This window comes from Lolium rigidum, chromosome 1, assembly GCF_022539505.1.
Source record: "Lolium rigidum isolate FL_2022 chromosome 1, APGP_CSIRO_Lrig_0.1, whole genome shotgun sequence".
NCBI classification, from domain to species: domain Eukaryota; kingdom Viridiplantae; phylum Streptophyta; class Magnoliopsida; order Poales; family Poaceae; genus Lolium; species Lolium rigidum.
Genome location: NC_061508.1, coordinates 236,357,070 through 236,381,558, shown reverse-complemented (window position 1 = coordinate 236,381,558; position 24,489 = coordinate 236,357,070). Strand labels below are relative to the sequence as shown.

At 41.6% G+C, this 24,489-nt stretch overlaps 1 protein-coding gene and 2 long non-coding RNA genes across 3 annotated transcripts; 2 read left to right on the top strand and 1 right to left on the bottom strand.

The window, feature by feature from the left end:
• Positions 1-7,554: 7,554 nt before the first annotated feature.
• Positions 7,555-8,133, bottom strand: LOC124656313. The gene has a single exon (XM_047195085.1). The coding sequence runs from the start codon at positions 8,131-8,133 to the stop codon at positions 7,555-7,557; it is 579 nt and encodes a 192-aa protein (XP_047051041.1).
• Positions 8,134-15,178: 7,045 nt separating this feature from the next.
• On the top strand, positions 15,179-17,147 carry LOC124683352. The gene is made up of 4 exons (XR_006996646.1): positions 15,179-15,477; positions 15,736-15,841; positions 16,863-16,947; positions 17,055-17,147. It is a non-coding gene; the product is annotated as an uncharacterized LOC124683352 (long non-coding RNA).
• Positions 17,148-18,337: 1,190 nt separating this feature from the next.
• Positions 18,338-19,138, top strand: LOC124683351. The gene is made up of 3 exons (XR_006996645.1): positions 18,338-18,405; positions 18,794-18,967; positions 19,106-19,138. It is a non-coding gene; the product is annotated as an uncharacterized LOC124683351 (long non-coding RNA).
• The last annotated feature ends 5,351 nt before the right edge of the window (positions 19,139-24,489 follow it).

Here is a 24,489-nt window from a genome sequence, read left to right as displayed (position 1 = left end):
AACGATAAAAGATAATTTCTGAGGTGACATGCTACCAACATAATCTTAATCATACCATTGTAAAGCATATGAGATGAATGCAGCGATTCAAAACAATGTAAATGCAATGAGTAAACAATTGAATCATATAGCAAAGACTTTTCATGAATAGTACTTTCGAGACATGCATCAACAAGTCTTGCATAAGAGTTACTCATAAAGCAATAAATTCTTAGTAAAGGTATTGAAGCAACACAATGGAAGATTAAGTTTCAGCGGTTGCTTTCAACTTGTAACATATATATCTCATAGATAGTTGTCAATGCAGAGCAATATAACAAATGCAATAAGCAAGTATGTAAGAATCAATGCACAGCTCACACAAATGTTTGCTTCTTGAGGTGGAGAGAAATAGGTGAACCGACTCAACAATAAAAGTAAAAGAATGGTCCTTCAAAGAGGAAAGCATCGATTGCTATATTTGTGCTAGAGCTTTGGTTTTGAAAACATATAGAGAGCATAAAAAGTAAAGTTTTGAGAGGTGTTTGTTATTGTCAACGAATGGTAATGGGTACACTAACTACCTCGCCAACCGGACTTCCAAGAGCGGCTCCCATGAATTATTTTATTTTTGGGTGGCACTCCTTCCAACCTTTCTTTCACAAACCATGGCTAACCGAATCCTCGGGTGCCGCCAACAATCTCATACCATGAAGGAGTGCCTTTTTATTTTAGTTTTATTATGATGACACTCCTCCCAACCTTTGCTTACACAAGCCATGGCTAACCGAATCCTTCGGGTGCCGTCCAACAATCACATACCATGGAGGAGTGTCTATTTTTGTTAATTAATTTGGGACCGGGAATCCCATTGCCAGCTCTTTTTGCAAAATTATTGGATAAGCGGATGTGCCACTAGTCCATATGAGAGTCCGTCAAAAGTAAATGACAAGGTTGAAAGCTAAACACCACATACTTCCTCATGAGCTATAAAACATTGACACAAATCAGAGGTGATAAATTTTGAATTGTTTAAAGGTAGCACTCAAGCAATTTACTTTGGAATGGCAGGAAATACCACATAGTAGGTAGGTATGGTGGACACAAATGGCATAGTGGTTGGCTCAAGGATTTTGGATGCATGAGAAGTATTCCCTCTCGATACAAGGCTTAGGCTAGCAAGGTTGTTTGAAGCAAACACAAGTATAAACCGGTACAGCAAAACTCACATAAAAGACATATTACAAGCATTATAAGACTATACATCGTCTTCCTTGTTGTTCAAACACCTCACTAGAAAATATCTAGACTCTAGAGAAACCACTCATGCAAACCAAATTTTAACAAGCTCTATGTATTTCTTCACTAATAGGTGCAAAGTATATGATGCAAGAGCTTAAACAAGAGCACAACAATTGCCAAGTATCACATTACCCAAGACATTATAGCAATTACTACATGTAGCATTTTCCAATTCCAACCATATAACAATTAACGAAGCAGTTTCAACCTTCGTCATGAATATTATGAGCTAAGAACACATGTGTTCATACGAACCAGCAGAGCGTGTCTCTTTCCCACACAAGCATTTATTCAAACAAAAACAAAAACAAGAAACATACAGACGCTCCAAGTAAAGCACATAAGATGTGACCGAATAAAAATATAGTTTCAGGGGAGGAACCTGATAATGTTGTCGATGAAGAAGGGGATGCCTTGGGCATCCCCAAGCTTAGACGCTTGAGTCTTCTTGATATATGCAGGGGTGAACCACCGGGTGCATCCCCAAGCTTAGAGCTTTCACTCTCCTTGATCATGTTGCATCATACTCCTCTCTTGATCCTTGAAAACTTCCTTCACACCAAACTCGAAATAACTCATTAGAGGGTTAGTGCACATTATAAATTGACATATTCAGAGGTGACACAATCATTCTTAACACTTCTGGACATTGCATAATGCTACTGGACATTAATGGATCAAAGAAATCATCCAACATAGCGAAAGAGGCAATGCGAAATAAAAGGCAGAATCTGTCAAAACAGAACAGTTCGTATTGACGAATTTTAAAATGGCACCAGACTTGCTCAAATGAAAATGCTCAAATTGAATGAAAGTTGCGTACATATCTGAGGATCATGCACGTAAATTGGCTTAATTTTCTGAGCTATCTACAGGGAGGTGGACCCAGATTCGTGACAGCAAAGAAATCTGGAACTGTGCAGTAATCCAAATCTAGTACTTACTTTTCTATCAACGGCTTAACTTGGCACAACAAAACACAAAACTAAGATAAGGAGAGGTTGCTACAGTAGTAAACAACTTCCAAGACACAAAATAAAAACAAAGTACTGTAGGTAAAAACATGGGTTGTCTCCCATAAGCGCTTTTCTTTAACGCCTTTCAGCCTAGGCGCAGAAGTGTGTATCAAGTATTATCAAGAGACGAAGTGTCAACATCATAATTTGTTCTCATAATAGAATCAAAAGGTACCTTCATTCTCTTTCTAGGGAAGTGTTCCATACCTTTCTTGAGAGGAAATTGATATTTTATATTACCTTCCTTCATATCAATGATAGCACCAACAGTTCGAAGAAAAGGTCTTCCCAATATAATGGGACAAGATGCATTGCATTCAATATCCAAGACAACAAAATCAACAGGGACTAGGTTATTGTTAACGGTAATACGAACATTATCAACTTTACCCAAAGGTTTCTTTGTAGAATGATCAGCAAGATTAACATCCAAATAACAATTTTTCAGCGGTGGCAAGTCAAGCATATTATAGATTTTCTTAGGCATAACAGAAATACTTGCACCAAGATCACATAAAGCATTACAATCAAAATCTTTAACCTTCATCTTAATGATGGGCTCCCAACCATCCTCTAGCTTTTTAGGAATAGAGGCTTCACGCTCTAGTTTCTCTTCTCTAGCTTTAATGAGAGCATTTGTAATATGATGCGTGAAAGCCAAATTTATAGCACTAGCATTAGGACTTTTAGCAAGTTTTTGCAAGAACTTTATAACTTCAGAGATGTGGCAATCATCTAAATTCAAACCATTATAATCTAAAGCAATGGGATCATCATCCCCAATGTTGGAAAAAATTTCAGCAGCTTTATCACAGGCAGTTTCAGGCAGTTTTTCGCGCTTTGCATTAGAAGTGGAAACATTGCTAACACCAATTCTTTTATTAGTATGAGTAGGAGGTGCAGGAACATGTGTAGCATTAGCATTACTAGTGGTGGTAATAGTCCAAACTTTAGCTATATTCTTTTCTTTAGCTAGTTTTTCATTTTCTTCTCTATCCCACCTAGCACGCAGTTCAGCCATTAATCTTATATTCTCATTAATTCTAACTTGAATGGCATTTGCTGTAGTAGTAATTTTATTATGATGATTCTCATTAGGCAAAACTTTTGATTTCAAAAGATCAACATCAGCAGCAAGACTATCGACTTTAGAAGCAAGTATATCAATTTTCCCAAGCTTTTCTTCAACATGATTTGTTAAAAGCAGCTTTGTGTACTAATAAATTCTTTAAGCATGGCTTCAAGTCCAGGGGTGAACTCCTATTATTGTTGTAAGAATTCCCATAAGAATTACCATAGCCGTTGCCATTATTATAAGGATATGGCCTATAGTTGTTACTAGAATTGTTCCGGTAAGCATTGTTGTTGAAATTATTATTTTTAATGAAGTTTACATCAACATGTTCTTCTTGTGCAACCAATGAAGCTAACGGAACATTATTAGAATTAACATTAGGCCTACCATTCACAAGCATAGACATAATAGCATCAATCTTATCACTCAAGGAAGAGGTTTCTTCGACAGAATTTACCTTCTTACCTTGTGGAGCTCTTTCCGTATGCCATTCAGAGTAGTTGATCATCATATTATCAAGAAGCTTTGTTGCTTCACCAAGAGTGATGGACATAAAGGTACCTCCAGCAGCTGAATCCAATAAATTCCGTGAAGAAAAATTTAGTCCTGCATAGAAGGTTTGGATGATCATCCAAGTAGTCAGTCCATGGGTTGGGCAATTTTTAACCAGAGATTTCATTCTTTCCCAAGCTTGAGCAACATGTTCAGTATCTAATTGTTTAAAATTCATTATGCTACTCCTCAAAGATATAATTTTAGCAGGGGGATAATATCTACCAATAAAAGCATCCTTGCATTTAGTCCATGAATCAATACTATTCTTAGGCAGTAGATAGCAACCAATCTTTAGCTCTTCCTCTTAATGAGAAAGGGAACAATTTTAATTTTATAATGTCACCATCTACATCTTTATACTTTTGCATTTCACATAATTCAACAAAATTATTAAGATGGGCAGCAGCATCATCGTAACTAACACTGTAAAATTGCTCTCGCATAACAAGATTCAAGAAAGCAGGTTTAATTTCAAAGAATTCTGCTGTAGTAGCAGGTGGAGCAATAGGTGTGCATAAGAAATCATTATTATTTGTGGTTGTGAAGTCACACAACTTAGTATTTTCAGCGTTGGCCATTTTAGCAACAGTAAATAAAACAAACTGGATAAAGTAAATGCAAGTAAACTAATTTTTTTGTGTTTTTGATATAGCAAACAAGATAGCAAGTAAAACTAGCAACTAATTTTTTTGTATTTTGATTTAGTGCAGCAAACAAAGTAGTAAATAAAACTAAGCAAGACAAAAACAAAGTAAAGAGATTGAGAAGTGGAGACTCCCCTTGCAGCGTGTCCTGATCTCCCCGGCAACGGCACCAGAAATTAGCTTGATGTCTACGTTCCCCCTCCTTTCCTGTAGACAGTGTTGGGTCTCCAAGAGCAGAGGTTTGTAGAACAGCAGCAAGTTTTCCCTTAAGTGGATCACCCAAGGTTTATCGAACTCAGGGAGGAAGAGGTCAAAGATATCCCTCTCATGCAACCCTGCAACCACAAAGCAAGAAGTCTCTTGTGTCCCCAACACACCTAATAGGTGCACTAGTTCAGCGAAGAGATAGTGAAATACAGGTGGTATGAATATATATGAGCAGTAGCAACGGTGCCAGAAAATAGCTTGCTGGCGTGTAGTTGATGGTGGTGGTATTGCAGCAGTAGTAACACAAGTAAAACAATGAACAAGCAGCGATAGCAAGTATTTAGGAACAAGGCCTAGGGATTACACTTTCACTAGTGGACACTCTCAACATTGATCACATAACAGAATAGATAAATGCATACTCTACACTTTTGTTGGATGATGAACGCGTTGCGTAGGATTACACGAACCCTCAATGCCGGAGTTAACAAGCTCCACAATTTGTTCATATTTAAGTAACCTTATAGTGTAAGATAGATCAACATACTAAACCAAGTACTAGCATAGCATGCACACTGTCACCTTCATGCATATGTAGGAGGAATAGATCACATCAATATTATCATAGCAATAGTTAACTTCGCAATCTACAAGAGATCATGATCATAGTATAAACCAAGTACTAACACGGTGCACACACTGTCACCTTTACACACGTGCAGGAGGAATAGAACTACTTTAATAACTTTGCTAGAGTAGCACATAGATAGTAGTGATACAAAACTCATATGAATCTCAATCATGTAAAGCAGCTCATGAGATTATTGTATTGAGGTACATGGGAGAGAGATGAACCACATAGCTACAGCGAAGCCCTCAGCCTCGGGGTGGATTACTCCCTCCTCATCATGGGGGCAGCGATGGCGGTGAAGATGGCGGTGAAGACGGCGGTGGAGATGGCTCCGGGGGCAATTCCCCGTCCGGCAGGGTGCCAGAACAGAGAGTTCTGTCCCCCGAATTGGAGTTTCGCGATGGCGGCGGCGCCCCTGGAGTCTTTCTGGAGTTTCGTCAATTGGTATCGAAGTTTTAGGTCACGACGGCTTAAATAGGCGAAGAATCGGAGTCGGAGGGTCTCTAGGGGGTCCACACTATAGGGGGGCGCGGCCCCCCCCCTGGTGCGCCGGGGTGTGGTGTGGGGCCCCCAGGGCTCCCCTCTGGTCCTTCCCGGGTGTTCTGGATGCTTCCGATGAAAATAGGAACTTGGGTGTTGATTTCGTCCGATTCCGAGAATATTTCGTTACTAGGATTTCTGAAACCAAAAACAGCAGAAAACAGCAATCGGCCTCTCGGCATCTCGTCAATAGGTTAGTTCCGGAAAACGCATAAAAATGATATAAAGTGTGAACAAAACATGTTGGTATTGTCATAAAACAAGCACGGAACATCGGAAATTATAGATACGTTGGAGACGTATCACCTCTCCTTTTATACGACCTCCGGCGTGTGCTGGCGGTCAGCAATATCGGCGGCGACCGCGGAACATGGTGCTGGGCATCGCAGTGGCGAGCTCCCGTGCGTGTGGAGGAGATGACGAAGATGACGACCCCCACCTCGTCTTTACCCACAGCGAAGGGGTACGGGCTTGTGTTGGGCTGTGTTTTTAGCTGGGCCTGGCTGCTTAATGGGATGTGTTGCTGGGCTCCTCCGGCCAGGTGAGCCTGTTTCTACCTTTTCTTTTATTTCTTTTTTTCTTTTACTGTTTTCCATTTTGTTAATTTAAATACTATTTTGAATTCAATCTTATAATACAAACTTTGTTGTTTGAATTCAAGTGAGATTCCCTCCAAGCACTTAAAGGATTGTTGTTGTATATTAGCAAATTTTAATATGATACTAAATCATTGGTTTATTAATTACTGTTGGGATTTGAATTAAAAATCCATACGGGCATGGATTTAAATATCATTTTAGAAATATTCACATTATTTTCCAAATGGTAGTTTTCTCACTTAATGATATATAAAGTTTTGTTGATATTACTTTGCAAGAGACAATCTCAAGGTAGTACTTATTAATGGATTTTAATAAGAAAGTGACTTAATGGCATGAATTGATGTGCCAAAGTATCTCTAAGGCCTTGACCTCCTATTGAGAATGTTGTCACTTGACTATTATTTTATGTGCATAACTATGTGCTGATGAATTAGAAACTCTGCTTGAACTCCTCCCAAGTTTAGTATTAATATTGTAGTTTAGTAACACCTTAAAATACCTGGAGTAGGTAATACTCTCATCATGGTTTGCTCTTGGTTATAAAGATAAGTGGTTGATCACTCATATGGTTTTAATTATAGTATTTAGCACTAGGTTAATCTTAGGTTCAATAATTGAAGCATAAGATTTAGTTTGTGAGCCATTCTAGAGTTCTAATGATGTTCACCTAATGGCATGTGGTTTGGAACTCAAATGTGAACTAGGTTTGTATTTGTGATCACCCAAATGATGGACCAACTATGGTTTAGTCTTCCCTATTCATGATAAGGTGGTTACTTGCTTAATCGTTGAGGTTCTCCTTTAGTTACTAAGGACTTGAGAATTAGTTTTGTCTTCTCCCAATTAACTTCTATTACTATCATCAATTTATCATTAACAAATGAAGCCCGGTGACCGGGTGTATACGTGAGCACGCGCTCACTGACTGCCACGTATCCAACGGACGTTTGTTGTCCGTGAGATGAAAATTTCTCACATGTGAGCTGTATCAGACGTTGAAGTACTAGATTATTTTGGCGTATGCAATGATGATTCTGTGACACCACCATAGGCTACCCATTGCATGAGGTGTAGTAACAATAGGCAGAGTAATTTTTTTTAATCTGTCCCATCCCAACCCCATCGCTAATCTCTCCCATCTCCATGGTATCCATCCACAGAATATTCGTTCTCCAGCATGAGTATGGAGACGAGGCAGGCGGGCTGGACCTGGTCGAGGGGGCACGCCACCCTTGACGGCAACGGCGTAGTAGAGGTCGGGCGCGGGGAGCGTCTCAACCAGCCGGTTCCGGCCCTCGCCGCACGCCGCGCAGCCAGCGGCCGCGGGCGGCTCGACCCCGAAGCCCAGATCGAGGCAGCCACGCAGCTTGTCGAGGTCGTCGTCGGTGACGTTCTGCGCGCGGCTGAACGAGGACGACGAGGGCGCCCGGCGCATCAGGCCGCGGCGGCGCCGCTCCCAGGCCTCGTCCCGCTCGATGTCGGGCGACCACGAGTTCTGCTTCTGCAGGCCCATCAGCCCCGCCGCGCCCCTCATCTTCCCGCCGCCCAACAGGTGGTGGTGGCGCTGCAAGCCCTTCTCCATGGCGCTGCCGGCGGCCTCCTCCCCGCGACGCGGTGAAGGGGTTGGGACTGGTTGGGTGAGAGAGGGGGCAGAGGCGGCCCAATTTGAGTCAACGAGCGTTGAGCGCCTCCAAACCCTTTCCCGTTGCGCCGGCGGCCGCCCCGTTCCCCCAACTTCACATCCTTGCCTAGCCCGTGTCAGCAGCCGCACACCGTTCGACTCGATTTAGCGATTCCCCAACCTTCTGCTTGGCTGCTTGCGTCTTTGCCCAGCTCATGGAGGAGTGGAGGACGGAGACCTGGGTCTGGGAGGTGGAACGGCTCCAGCTCGGCAGCTCCTGCTAGCGACGGTGACGGCGCGCATCTCAGGCAGCACCTGCCCGCATCTGGCGGCCGCCGAGGCGACCTGAGGGCGACTGGTTTGTATCGTGCATGAGCGGTGGGATTAGAGGGACGTCCAGATTAGAGAGCCAAAGCAACTATGCAAGGAAAAAAAACAAGGCTAGCTTTACCGTATTAAGTGAGCAAATGCAAGTAAAAAAAGAGGCTTCACGCCGTTTGCATCCGTTTGTGGAGGTTAGCATCTCAAAGCGAATCCAACGGTAATGGATGCGTGCTCACGTATACACGCGGTTACCAAATCCACTCTCTTATCATTAAAGTAACTAAAGTAGCTATATTTCTTTTTATAGTTAATTTTGGTTATAATGATGAATGGTTTCTCACCATATAAAGTTTGGAGTTTGAATCTAAGGTTTTCTTAGGTTCTTTAATCTATGAAATATAGATGTGGTAGGATTCTACTTATGATCACCAAGTGATTCACAAGTGAAGGTTCGGATATAAGCCTATGGTTGCTTACTAGTTACCTCCCTATGATTTCATGTGGTGAATAACATCTACTAATCCTATTAGGATTTAACTTATCCTCACATACCTCAAGAGCATGATCATGGTTTAAGCATGATCAACTTGTTCTTAATAACTTTACCTCAAGTTCTTAGGGTTTATGATCATTACTCATTTTATAATGATCAAGGTTTGGCTTCCTAAGGTATCTCTCATTGAATGGGGTTCTCACTTCCATGATCAAGCATTGTCTTGATCAACTAGGTATATTACTTCTTTTATACTATCAACTATGGACATGGCTATGGTTAATTCTAGAGTTTATGGAATACCCAGAAGATCTCATTAGGTATAAAAAGGTTAAGTCTCTACCTAGATAACTAAATTGTATTAGTCTCTACTTTACTTTATCAATTCATGGATATGATCTTATTCCATTTGATATTAGGTTATCTCACCACTCTAAATGGAACTGGTTTACAACCTAATACTTTGGTTCAATGGTTGTCCTTTATTCATTAATAGGTAAAGCTAGAATTGGTATGAATGGTTTCTCTCATTTGGGAATGACTTGAATAATATTCCAAGGTTATTTTCTTAAGATGATGTTTTGACTACATGGATGTATATCCAAGGTTTAGCTCAAGGTTTGTCATTGCTTCTCTAATAAATAATATAGAAATCTCATCTCTCTAGGTTTGATGTATATAAATTTGGAATGGAGAAGAATATATATATTTCTAGGGTTTATCTCCTTGTCATGATTCCAAGGATGAAATAAAATGAATACCATGAAGTTCATGGTAGATCATGAATTAGTTATAAGACATGGAAAAGATAAGTGAAGAATGGTTTCTCCATTTATTGTTACTTGATTTCCAAATAAATGGATGTTCATATTTATGGCAAGGAATACCATGTTATGATCTTTTATAGGATCAAGTAGTTGTTCCTTGATTCATATATTCTTGTGTTGGTTTTAATTCCATTTGATCTAACCCCTTAAATCAAATCATCTCTACCCAAAACAAAGTTTTAAACAAAGTCACATTGAGGTTTATAGCGCTTGACTTGATGAGCTACTTCAATTCCACCAAGGTCAAGTGAAACTTCAGTTACTGTGACTGTTTTACTTTAAAGCGCGAAAATTCCCCAGATTTTCTATGCATGAATGCAATGCACACATCTGTTTCCTCTATTTTTTGTAACCCCAAATCCTGGGATATTACAGCTGCTAGCACATAGCGGGAGAATTAGGAAATATCAGAAGGTGATGAATCAAGTGATAGTGATGAATATGATGATGATGGTGTTAATGACATTGAGCCTGATCCTAGATTGAGGACTCCAATATCAGGATATGATGTCAACGGCCAAGATTCAGTTAGGAGGGCATACGTCGTATTGGGGCCTTGCCGACCAAATATGAAGAAGGATGATTTCCCTCAACATACGTGTGGAGGTATGCGCCGCTTCCAACCAAAGTGGTTTGACGAGTTCAAGTGGCTTGAGTACATCATAGATAAAGATGTTGCATATTGCTTTGTTTGCTATTTATTCAAAGATGGCAATAAATTTGCTGGTGGAGATAGTTTCATCAATGGAGGGTTCAGAAACTGGAACATGAAAGCTAGATTTCGAAAGCACGCAGGTGAGATCAATAGTGCTCATTCCGAAGCTGAAGAGAAATATAATATGTTCATAACACCTAAAGCATCAATCCGTGAGTCCATCGCCTCAAACACTTCACAATTCAAAGCTCGGTATCTTGCTTGCTTGAAATGGTCACTTAAGTGCATAAGATATATCTTGTGCCAGGGGTTGGCTTTTCGTGGTCATGATGAGTCAAGAGGTTCAAACAATAGAGGGAATTTCAAGGAACTTTTGCAATGGCTGGCAGTGAACTTTGAAGAAGTCAATAAGGTGGTTCTAGACAATGCTCCACATAATTGTCAAATGATAGACCACAAGATACAGAACAGAAACATCTCGTTACTTGTTGTGCTCTTGAAACAACTAAATTTATTATCGAGGAACTTGGTGATGAGTGTTTTGCAATCCTTGCTGATGAATCTAGTGATGCATATCAATAGGAACAATTGGCTCTTTGCTTGCGCTTTGTCAATAAATTTGGAGAGCCACTTGAGCGGTTTCTTAGTCTCGTCCAAGTTGAATATACTGCATCATTGACTCTCAAAGGAGTAATTCAATCATTGCTTCTTATGCATCAGTTGACCTTATCTAAGGTCCGTGGACAGGGGTATGATGGAGCTAGCAACATGAAAGGTCATGTGAATGGTTTGAAGAAACTAATTATGGAAGATTCACCTTCTGCTTATTATGTTCATTGCTTTGCCCATCAGCTTCAACTAACCCTTGTAGCTGTTGCTAAGGAGAATATTGATTGCCAATGGTTCTTTGGACAACTAGCATATTTGTTGAATGTCCTCTGGATGTCTTGTAAAAAGATTTGCATGCTTCGCATAGCTCAAGCTGATTATATGATTGAAGCATTGAGATTGGGTGAAATTGAAAGTGGGCAAGTGAATGGATCGTAGCGAACAAGAGGGGGGGGGTGAATGGCACTACGACAAGTTTTAGCCTTTTTCAATTTTTAGTGCAACGGAAGATAAAGGTGAGAGCTTTAGCGATAGTGGTGTTCCTACAATGATCCTAGGACAAGTGCAACAAGCAAAGGAATCAACAAGATAGTAAGAGTAAGGAGCGAGACAACCGAGGGGTGCGGAGACGAGGCGAGGTTTGTTTCCCGCAGTTCCTTCCACAATGGGAAGTACGTCTGCGTTGAGGAGGTGCTAGTCTCACACAAGAGACTAGAAGGCCACACCACGAAGGAAGGCCTCACCTTCTTCCTCGAGAGAGCTCCACGAAGGTGCTCCCCCTTCTCCACTAAGGCACCGGTCGAGGCGGTGATTCCTTCACAAGGTTGGGATGAGCTCCACACAGAAGGATGCTCCCAACACCCTATGGAGCTAGTACATCACCAAGCTAGCCTCCATAGCTGCACATCTCCAATGTCCCACCATAGGAACCCTACCAACAAGATCCACTAAGGAATAGATAGTATTGGTGAAATCTCTCTTGGTAGGACTATAGATCGGAGTCTCCTCCACCACTCCTCAAAGTTTGGGCAAGATTGGTTGGATGGTTGGGGAGATCCTCAAGGTTTTGGCTCAGCAACAATGGAGGAGAGAGAGAGATGAGAGATAAAAACGAGTTGGGGAAGAAGGGGCCCCTAAATAGGCTCCTCCAAATCCAACCGCTATGTCCAGTTTTCGCCTAAACGGTACTACCGCTTTTGGGAAGCGGTACTACCGCCCTGAGTTTGAAATCCCCAGATCTGGTCCACGTGGATGCAGAACGGTACTACCGCTCGCGGTACCGCTCGAGGTACCGCAACAGGGTCCAAACATCACTGGACTCGAAGCGGTACCGGAGTGGTACTAGAGCGGTACTGCCATAACTAGTTATGGTACCTGAGCGGTACTACCGCTCGTGAGCGGTACTACTACTCCAGGTACTGCAGAGGTACCGCAACCCGTATTCTGGGTCAAAGTTAGCGCAGAACTCAGAGCGGTACCGTGGGCGGTACCTATAGGGGTAGCGGTACTACCGCTACAAGTATCGGTAGTACCGGCCTAGCTAAAACTGGTTTTCTCCCCTTTTTCTCTCCAGCCATGTCACCTCGCGATACACACACAAAACCAGAAAGCATATAAACTACCTTCAGTCTTCCGATCTTGACGTGTCCAGCGAGGTCACCGTGTACTTGCAAATCTAACAATGATACTCAAGGCACACGGTGAGATTACTCAAGTGTTGTCATCAAACACACAAAACCCGGGGTTTAGACTTTGCTCTTACAATCTCCCCCTTTTTGGTGTTTGATGACACCACAAGACTTTACAATAACATATGATATTATGATGAGATACTTAGATTTGCAAAAGCTCGACAGAGCTCCCCCTAAACATGTGCATATTATGAATATGTATTTGAATACAAATACACATGTTCTAGAGGCATCACTCCCCCTAGTTTTTACAAACCAAGCACATATGCAACACGGATAAATGACATGTTCAAATAGCATATGCACAATATGGAGGCAACATAAGATCATGTAAGGAGATTTGGGTGAAGTTATCATACCATAGCCTTGAGAATACCCAAACTCACCGTAAGATGCCTCCATAGAGTTGTTGATGTAGCCACAAGACAAGATAAGCAACTAGGACCACAAGGCTACAACCAACAAAGGTCCCCATCCACATAGGAACTTCTCCCCCTTTGGCATCGGAACACCAAAAAGGAGGGTAAAGAAACTAGAAGGATGGAGAAAAAGAACATACAACCAAGCTTGCAAAAACCAAGAGGGAAAACAAGCTTGAATGAGGTTCTCCAAAAACATGAAGAAAAAGATAACAAAGAAGAAGGACAAAAAGAAAGTCACAAAGAAACATAAAGAACCGAAAAACTCCTCAAAAGAGGAGGTTGGTGGCCGAAGCCACCGTGTAAGAGGTAGTAGTGTGAGGTCGCATAGATGTATCTAGGACTCACAGACTACAAATCAACATGAAGCTCATAAGTCACTTAATTGACGAATAGCATATGTTTTGGATTTCTTTATGCATTATGGGGGGAGGGATAGCTCAATAGATTTAAACCGCACTCCCCCTATGTTCATGTGTTCCTTTCATCTAGATATAAAGGTTAGGATTGGTATGTGCACACGACGGTCAAGCAAAATTCGATGGATCAATGATATTTAGCTCATGCCTCAACTCAATGAAACGCTTCTCATCCAAGGGCTTCGTGAAGATGTCCGCCAATTGCTCCTTGGTACCAATGTAGGATAGTACAATATCTCCGCGAGCAATGTGATCCCGGATGAAGTGGTTCCGTATCTCAATGTGCTTCTGTTGCGGTCAGAAACCCACTGGCGAGCAGCGACGGGCAACACAGTAGAGCCGGGAACAACTTAGGGTTGCGGCTGGCCCTGGTCCCTCCGAGCGACGGCCCGCAAAGCCTCTGGTACGCACGTCCGATGCTGGTGCAAGGGCGTGCCACCTGACCTATACCTGGTCAGGAAGGTGATGGAGATGCCTCTCTTAGTTTCCTGCATGGCATACACGTAAACATTAAATACGAGCCTCGATCGGCTCTCAGGTTATCCTGTGAATCGGCTCAAGGAGCCGATCCACCCATGATTCGTACGAGGTGCACGAATATATGGTGGTCCTGCTTGATCAAGATAAAGTCAAAACGACCTACGACGATTTAGGGTTTTCACCGCATAATCGGATCATCCTACTCACGACTGGGCCTCGCGGCCACGCAAGGTGATCGTAAGCCGATCCTAGATAGGGCCTAAAAACCAACACGAGGTTGATCCCCGGAACATCCTGTCTAGGACTAGCAAACGACACCCTACGTGCCGCTGGATCCTCCAACCCTTTGTAAGGCCTAACTATTGCAGATATTAAACGAATCCTTGAAGAATCAAGGAGCAACCGTAACGGATCGGATCTACTAAATAATGATCAAGCGGGGTGCCGCCCCTACACCTAAGATTTCTCCTATAAAAGCTCCTAGATGACCCGGCCAACCAGGCCATCTGAGAGGGGCAAATCCATCCGGATCGCACGTTTGACCATGCACAGTAAAACCCACCTCCCGCTTTCTACCTCAACCGTCCGATTTAGTAATTTCTTTTTCACCGTTCGCTGCTCATTCTGAGTTTGTGACGCCTGGGCCCGTGCGTGCTTGGGGCCACTCGTCTGGGACTGCTCGCGTCCGTGCTCGCGTCCGTGAGAAAACCACAAACGGTGAAACCCTAGCCAACCAGAGCCTCTCTCTCCTCTCCAATCCCGTGCCCACTCTTCTCCCCCAATCCCCGCTCTTCTCCTCCTCCCGAATCCGCCGCCTCCTCTGGCTTTCTCTCCTGCGTGCTGGTCGCGGACGGTGAGCGGCGGGTGCGGTCGACTTCCTGAAGGAGGCTAGCGGCGGGCGGCGAGGAGACCGGCTCAGAGGTCGAGCTCGCGCCGTCTCACCCTCTCAGCCGTGTATGAGGGCACAACGGCATCGGCTGCCTCGGGAGAGGAGGATGCGGTGGCGGCGGTCCTTGGTGCGGGACATCCGCTCGAACTGGCGCGGGGGAGACCGGATGAGGCAATGGCGGCGAGGCTCGAGATCTCCGGTCGCCACCATCTCCGCGCCGGTGGGGCTCGAGATCCCCCGCCTCATCCTCTCCTGCCTCTGCTTGGGCGAGGAGGCAACAGATCGGGAGGCAGCGAGATGAAGCCTTCGATCCTTCTTCTATGGCGCCACCTCGACCTCCCGTTTCTTCCTCCTCCGCGTACGCTCTTTTCTTCTTTGTCTTCACCCTCTCTTTCTCTCCATCTCAGGCAGCAGCAAGCATGACGAGGATGGAGACGAACCAGTGGTGACACACGAGGAGGGCGGCATACCACGATGGTGGATCTAGAGTGCTGGGAAGGTTATATTCTTCAAAATTCCCCTGAATACAAATGCTCATTTTGCAACGATCTGTTGACATGTGCCTTCCTATACGGGTTTAGTGACACATGGCCAGTTTTATTGGGCATGATTCTGCAGATGTAGCAAATTTCTAGCACACGGATTCATGAGTGCTGCAAATTTATATACTGCAAATTTATATATAGTGCTTGTGTAAATGTCACTTGAAAACAACTCTTGTTGATGGAAACTATTTCTATTGTTACTTATGATGCAGAGAATGCCCATGGTGTGCTTACTGGTCCCATGGTATGGTGGCGTTGAGAAATATGTATACTTTCATTGAGTATGTCCGCACCAGAGTCCAAGACCACGGGTGAAAGGTAATATAATCAATCTTTGTTTTGGTATATTTCTTGCATTCTCAGGATTTTTTAAAATGCGAGGACTGTATAGTTCATTGTGTCTAGGCATATCTTGCGTAGGTGCACATACGCATCTCTGTTCAATGTACCATGGACATGCTCTCATGTTGCCCAAACTGATACTGATTTATTTTTTTATGTTAGTGTTGTTTTCTGATGTTGGTTCGAAGCTAAAAGTGGAAGTGATGAGCTGACGTGTATTTGGTGTGACATATTGGATCGCTCTGTCATTGAAGCTTTACTCAGAATGCAGCATTATGTTTGTTAGGTTAATGCAACTCCACTCTATAGATTGGTTTTAGTGGGTTGCTTTGTTTTGGTTAGGTGTTTTCTACACTACTATTTGATCTTCTAACGCATACATGGTATATGCCGACTAATGGAAAATATGAGCTATATGTTCCAAATAATGATTTTTTCCACAGATCCGACAAAAAGGGAGAACACCAAGAAGAGTGTGTTCAGGGATAGAGGACGGCCGAGGAATCATCTAGCTTACTGAAGCAAAGGTAGTTATCTTGAATAAGATATGCATTTTCCTGCTTAATTATTTTTATTTCCTCTTATAAACCTGTTGAATGAATGTGGTCCAATTATTTAATCCTACAATTTTTAGGGATGATTCCTTGAAAAGTGCAACGGCAGTGCCTTATGTTCAAGTATTCCTAGCTACATCGCTTCAGTTGGTCCATATGTTCACTGAATGGGAATGTCTCTTCGGATTAAGGTAATAAGTACCATGTTCAGCAATTTCGGTTTGTCCCCGGTCATTTCATACAATGTTTCCTAAATCAAAATATATACTGGCCTTGGAGTGTCCAGTTGCATGAAACAAGTGTGCCTCATGTATTTTGTTCTTCTACAGTTTGGGGATATGACTGTTTTCTACACTACTATTTGATCTTCTAACGCATACATGGTATATGCCGACTAATGGAAAATATGAGCTATATGTTCCAAATAATGATTTTTTCCACAGATCTGACAAAAAAGGGAGAACACCAAGAAGAGTGTGTTCAGGGATAGAGGACGGCCGAGGAATCATCTAGCTTACTGAAGCAAAGGTAGTTATCTTGAATAAGATATGCATTTTCCTGCTTAATTATTTTTATTTCCTCTTATAAACCTGTTGAATGAATGTGGTCCAATTATTTAATCCTACAATTTTTAGGGATGATTCCTTGAAAAGTGCAACGGCAGTGCCTTATGTTCAAGTATTCCTAGCTACATCGCTTCAGTTGGTCCATATGTTCACTGAATGGGAATGTCTCTTCAGATTAAGGTAATAAGTACCATGTTCAGCAATTTCGGTTTGTCCCCGGTCATTTCATACAATGTTTCCTAAATCAAAATATATACTGGCCTTGGAGTGTCCAGTTGCATGAAACAAGTGTGCCTCATGTATTTTGTTCTTCTACAGTTTGGGGATATGACTATTTTCTTTGCAGTCGCTTACTAGCCTCCATTAAATCTCTTTTCAATCGTGAGCTCCTTGGCAGCAGAGGCAGACGACGTTGCTTGATGGCCCCCATTCTATCCCCTTTCCGATGCATATGCAAATTCTATTGTGCATTGTTTTTAGTTAAAATCGTGAGCTCCTCTGCTCAGCTTTATTCCGTTACCCCATTTACATTATTGATTTCATTATGTAAGCATGCGAGAGGGAGGCTTGAGCATGTGCAAAGAAGTTATTACTTATTAAGATCAGTTGTGCCACCGGTGCGAAGGGAATTGGAGCACCTGGACACTTATGGCAAGCAAAAGTCTAGCCTTCTGCCAATCTACCTTTTTTGCTGACATTTTTTTTATCTTTAACACGTGATGTAGTTACGGTGAAATTAGAGTTATATGATCATTTTGCACTACACCAATGTCTCATATCTCCTTAGTTTAGCCAGTAAAAGATTCAGATATGTATTCTAGCAGAATATCTTTCCATGTGGCATCTGCATGTAGATAATGTACTCCAATAAACGCTTCTATGTAGCTTTGTCTTATTGAGGTTTAATTTTCTCAACACCACTGTATATTTTGTTTGGTGCCTTGGTCTCGGAGAACCTAATGAATTTACTTGATGTCAAAGGTATTTAGGATAGAAGAATCGTTTGTATACACCTTCGTGCTTATTATTGAGTGGGTTTAAAATGCATACAATGCGTGCTTTTTCATGTATATAGACACCACTGACATGGTTATGTACCTGATCTGTATTGTTTCCAAAATTAGGTTGGCCCAATTTATTTGTTCATTTTCAATATAAGTTCAGCTACTTATTTCTAAATTTTCCTATTTATTTAGGCTGCTAATGCTTCGCTCTGCTCGCTATGGATATGTCGGCCGGCGCCAGCTTCTTCCTCCCCATCGGCCAGGTGACCATGTTTACTCCTCCCTCTTCACCGGCCAGGCCAACTCGCCGGCACCTCTCACCTCACCACCCAGGAGAGATCCCCTCCCTCAAAGTCGCCGCGTCCTATGCTCGCCGCCGTCCATGAGCCGATTCCGCAGTGCAGATGAGCCTGAAGGTAAATTTGCTTTCAGTTGCTTATTCATCCTTGTTGGATCTTGTTTATAGCACATATACTTGCTTTCAGTTGCTTATGATCAACTCAAGCTAGCAAATTTCTTTTGTTGTACGAGTTGGCCACTATTGGCATATGTGATAATATGCATATTTGTCGGTGTTCATGGTACTACCTCCCTATCACTCGCACACCTAGATATTTTCTTGCGAGCTATAACCTAAATTAAGGTTTGACACTTTCCGTTAACTGCAGATCTTAATATATATTTCAGACTACCATTTAACCCTTATTGTAAATTTTACCCACATTTTTTAACCAACGTTTCTAAACCCATTTAATGGTTTTCGTTTTATGTGTTGGCCTAATTACCCGACTTCAAAATGTTCAGATCGAGGTTGTCCTACTTCAGGGTAGTGAGCTGCAGCATTTTGGCGCTCAGTTGGCGCTGGAGGTTATTCAGGCACCATCCACAAATTAAGTAAGATATAGCTCTCTTCACCGTAATTTTGTCAAGGGGTCCGCAATGAAATGGACAATTACGCCAAGATAGGCACATAAGAAGGTGGGGTTTGGGGTATGCTTGACTATACCTTTGTATCAATTGTTCTGTTGCACTTTTATTCTTCTAAAAAATAGCGGATATCCCTTCTTCAGTAATTTTCCAGTGTTAATATACATGCTGGTTTTGCTGCCATAATAGATCCTCAAGATCAGCGATGGCGATCGCGACGGTGCATCGATGAGCTTGATGAGATGGCGCATTGACAAGCAAAAAGTCATGGGGATTCCCGCTGTTCGTGAGGGGTTGTGTGATGCGGCTATGGGGCGGCGGAGGTCCACACATCGATGTGCTTGATGAATTGCTTACAAATGCATAAAAGAAAATATTAACAGATCCCAGATCACCTTAAGTACTTAGTATGCTTAGACTATACGGCTACTCTTAATAACTACTGTTAAGTAGAAGGCCTACATGTGATCCTCCTGTTATAGAAAAGGTGGTTACTACATCTGTAGCTTTGTGCTTAATCATTTAGGCCAGTGCCATTTTCTTGTGGTTTTGCATCTTTCTTCTCCCCCTTCTTAAATTTCATAGTGATAATATCCATTGCTCATGTTATGTCTAGCAGCAAGGCGTCGGTGTAGGCCTGCAACGGCGGTGACAGAAGGCAGACTGTGATTGATCTTGAGATTGCCTTGACCCCTGTGTCCTTTCGGCTGCTGAATAGAAGAGCTCTATCTTGAGAATTCAAGGACCCCTGGGTTGAGGAGGACTCGGCTAGGGAATGCATTCGTTGCTGGTGCGTGTGCTATGGTCCCTTCTCCAACTTTCGTTTTGGAAGCATTTGCAAGTAATTAAGCCAAATATTAACAATGTTCATCTTGTCTCCTTCGGGATACTCATAAATTTGGATTAACCTTTATTTTTTTATTCATAGAATATTTGGCTTCTAATACCTTCTAGAAAAAAATGTTTATCTATTGTGGCATGTGAAGTGAGAGCACGTGCACCCCTCTGAAACTCAACTATATTCTTTGTTAATTTCCAGATTTCACCATACCAATTTATATACCCAATTATATACTTTGTGCACTACTTGGGTTACTGTTTTGGGAATATATCACTAACTTTTCTTTTGCCTGACTAGCTTTTCTGCGAACAAAAGGGGACTATAGAGCTTGAGTTGCTGTTTTTATTTAGAAAGAAAATAAATATGATAAGATCAGCCAGCTTTAATTATATGAATCAATTCCGAGCATTGTCGCTCTGTTTTTATTTTATCACACATGGAGGAAGCGTAACACCCCAGAAATTATTATTTGTTTCCAGGAGTGGCGCTCATGGACTGCCAGGTTGCAGGTAGCTAAACTTTACTGATTCATTCTTCCTCCTTGTAGGAAGCTACTATTTAACAGGGACACAAGTAACAACAGGATTCCACATGTGAATAAGGATTGGAACGTGAATGTCGACGCGAGCTCAATACACTATGATCTGACCATCTACAACATCCAACCGTGTTTGACCCTTCCAGGTTCAATGTACGCATTGCAAGCCTGAAGAAATTAGTACCATAGATATAGCTTTGTGACTAGACTGATGGTACATTTGGTTTTCCAGCTGCAGAACATGCGCGAGAAAAATAATCCAGGAAAAAGAAGTGCTTAACATTGTTCTAACAGCAACTCAGCCAATTTTACAATACCTGGTTGGTCACAGGACTAATTTAGTTCTATAGTGGGCGACAAACCCTCTTAGTTATTAAATATTATGCATTTGATATTTCGCATGTTTGGTGCTCACTGATATACAATATTTCATATTTAGAGGCAAGAAAGTCGGGTTGGTTCTAATTTTAATTTTTGTTTTCAGGCTGGCTCATCAGATCCCAAGCAACTCCCCTTCATTTTAGCCGGGAACAAGGTTTATGTAGACACTGGAAGAAGGCGAGTGGTTAGTTTCTGGAACACTCAGCTTTTTTTTTACCACAAACACTCTACAATTAATTCTGGTAGAAATGAAAAACTCAATTGTTTACACATGTCCAGCTTTGCGTGGCGACGCATTTGACCTCTAAAAAATTTCTTCCCTTATTGATTGAAAATGAGGATGGTACATGTGGTTAATTACAATCTCCTCCATTTGAATGATAGCATTTACTAATTGTTTTATCATGAAACTGGTTCTGTCGGAGCCAAGGTCCAGTTCATTTTTGGTTTGCGGGATATAGATGTTTGTCACACATGGCCAGCTTTGCGTGTGTATAAAATAACCTCGTACAATTGCCAAGGGAAACTGAATATTACTATAATTTCTGATCTTCTTATGCTGCAGTATCTTGAAAAGCCAATCAAGGTATAGTAACATGTTTCACATGATATGTCTCTGGTTATGTTAAACAGGAAAAAATGAAAGAGAAAAGAGAATGGGCAATTATGACAGAAGCACGGACATCGTGAATCAATGCATAAGGCAGGTTGTATCACTTTTCTTGATCTGGTTGATGGTTAGTATTCTCTTGTTAGAAGTCGCATCTTTGATGTCGGGGCCTGGGATTTTTTTTTAATATGCTAATGGTCAGCCTGGAAGTCCGTGACATGTTTTCATAGACTGTGGTAGACCAGTTATTAAGTGGCATACTTTCTTCCTTGGTTTCTATTTTAGTTCTCAGATGTCCTCAATATTGCTTTGCTTCGCCATATCGGCTCACACTCTTGATGCTCGAAAGCTATTATTTCAAAACTATGCTCTATCTTCAAAAGTTCAGATGTTTGTTTATGCTTTCTGTTTCTTCTGTTTTGGCAGGAAGCTATTTTAATCGTTTCTTTTGCAACAACAAGTTAAAAACTTTGTTCTTTATAAAATTGACCAGGATTTGTAAACCAATACATTATTAACAGTAGTTGGTGGGACCTGAAATGTAGTATACCTAATTCTGCTCTGAAGATAAATATTTTAAGTCACTTATTGCGCTCTGTTACCTGTTTCCAACAAATTGCGAAGATGGTGAACTCATTATTATATTTTACTTTAGTGAATAAATTCATAATTGTTTCCCATCTTTGGATTTTTCCTTCAAAAATTCAGATAGTTTGGTTATGCTTATCTTGGTCAGACAAATATTACTCCTCTTTTTTCCGGAATACAAATAAAAAGCATTCATGAAGGGAGCAAGCTTTACAAAACAACAGTGTTACTGTTAGTTCATGGGCCATGTAGCAGAGCATGGCTTACCCCATTTCAAATGTAGGTATTTTGAAAGCATCTACAGGTTTGGAAAAATAGCAGGGCTTGTGAACTCGCTATTATCAGTTCAGGCTGCTGGTTTGAGATTCAGAATTGTTTCTCTTTTATGTGCTTTGCCTTCAAAAGTGTGGATACCTTATTATGTTTTCAGTTCCTTCTTTGGTTTTTACAGTTCATTTTGAAGCTAAAATGTTTGTTGCTTTCGTTTCCAAAATAAAATACAGTGATTATGAGAAGTGGAGGCTTTCACAAATTGTTTAAAAAATAGTATTTCAAGATTGTGTTATCGCGTGCATGTGTTCCCGCATGAAAGTAACTGTTCAGTTCCAGCACTTTAGCTGCCTACCTGGGTACGCTGCTGAAACTGATGAATAAAATACTGACTCATTATTGCAAAAGTTCCGAATCGGTAGACCATAATTCTAAGTGTACCATTTCCATCAATACTATATAGTGGTTACATTTTATTCAAACAGAGCTTGCAGTGTGTCTTATACAGGCTACTAATTTTACATCCGTTTGCATTGTAAGTGTGTACTATACTGCTGCGTGAAACAACCGGCCAAGGTTCCCTTGTTCCTATGACTATTTCTGGAGTCAAGTCTATGGATATCACCGTTGCGGGACACACCGTTGCTATAGCAGATACATGGAGAATGCAGCTAATTTGGTGGTCAAGGATTTGAACTACCGCTGGTTAATGCAAATACAAGAAGAGAACGGACATATTAGGAGTCAGCTCACATATATCGCTGTTCGGGAACACACCGCTGATGTAGCAGTTATTATCGTGTATGCAGCACCATTGTTTTGTGAAACCAAAATGGATCCAGAGCAAGGAGAAATTGTGCTATTACATTGATGAAATGCTATAGCACAGGTGGTGATCTGGAAGCACATGATTAGCAAATTTGCGAAATTATCTGAGATCTTCAACCATTCCATGCTGTCTTATGCAGTGTTGTTGGCTTCAGGTGTTATTGGACATAGTTAAATTTTTGTAGAATGTACACATGAATTCCACCGGCTATGTTCTGTAATATAACTATTTCAATATTAGATTTAGATGAAACAATACTTGTTTCTATCTATCGATGTTGGAATATATATTATGTGTAATGTACGCATGAATTCTGCCAGCTATGTTTCCTACTATACTTGTGATAATATTAGACTTAGATGAAAAAATACTTGTTTCTATCTATAGATATTGGAATCTATGCTATGCGTACCTCAGGGAGACCTTGATGAGCCTCACAGTTTAAAGCCAATAAATCTCAATCATATACTGTCTCACTTTTATCCTTGTGCTGGGGCACAACGGGACCTACCGAAACATGGGGGCTTCAATTTGTTCTGCATTTGTTTGTTGTCTGGCTCGAGTTAACTGCAATTGTTATCCGAATTGAACTACTAACCAAAATATGATTGAGGATCCCTGTAGCGGCAATGATGCTAAGCGGGTCTAAGGGGTCGGAAGAAGAAGAGGAGGACGTAGAAGAGGTGGAAGGAGACGTCGAATGGGAGGCAGAGGGAGTAGCCAAAGGAGGGCGGAGGAGCTGTCCGACATTTTCTCCAATGCACATTGTTGGATGCCGATGGAGCTTAGCCTGGATAGCCAGCCAACTCGGCTGCCCTCCCTTTGACCTACGTTATGCTACCACAGGACACCGGGTAGAACTTCCATTCCTTGGTAAATTTTAACCATTTATAGTGTGTGACACCTTTAAATATAGGTACAGAACAACGTTATTTTCTGGCATTTGCTAAAACACACCGTCCGATTATGTTTTTGTCAGGTATCATTACAATTTTGTGTCACATTTTCCAGAACACACCACCAGCCTGAAAACGGAAAGTTTTGCACTTTAGCTTGTGATGACTGGTTTTAAAGACAAAGTGCAAAGCTTTCCCTTTTAGTTAGGTGGTGTGTTCTGGCAAATATGCCACCGAATTGTAATGGTACCTGACAAATACACAATCGAGCGGTGTGTTTTAGAAAACGCCAAAAATAATGGTGTCATGTGGCAAATTTTTCCAAAAAAATATGAGTGATTGAGGGAGTGACACCGGTATGTTTTTGTTCTGGATCCACAACTAGGCGGAGGGAGGGTTAGAGCTCCGCTCCAAGCGTCCGATACTTAAGCAGTTAAATTACGTGCTAATTTTTAATACTATAATAAGCTACAACCTATGCTTTAATTTCCGATTTAATTCTGCTATTTGCGCGACCCTTCAGGTATTAGTCCTGGTAAGCCCACTCCCAACAAAAATTTATTTGAAAGTTATTAAAACGCCCTGCCTAGGTAAACTTAGACAGAGCTACGAGATTCTAA

Bases quoted from the DNA above. Each gene is read 5' to 3' on its own strand.
- LOC124656313 (XM_047195085.1), bottom strand. From the start codon at position 8,133: ATGGAGAAGGGCTTGCAGCGCCACCACCACCTGTTGGGCGGCGGGAAG.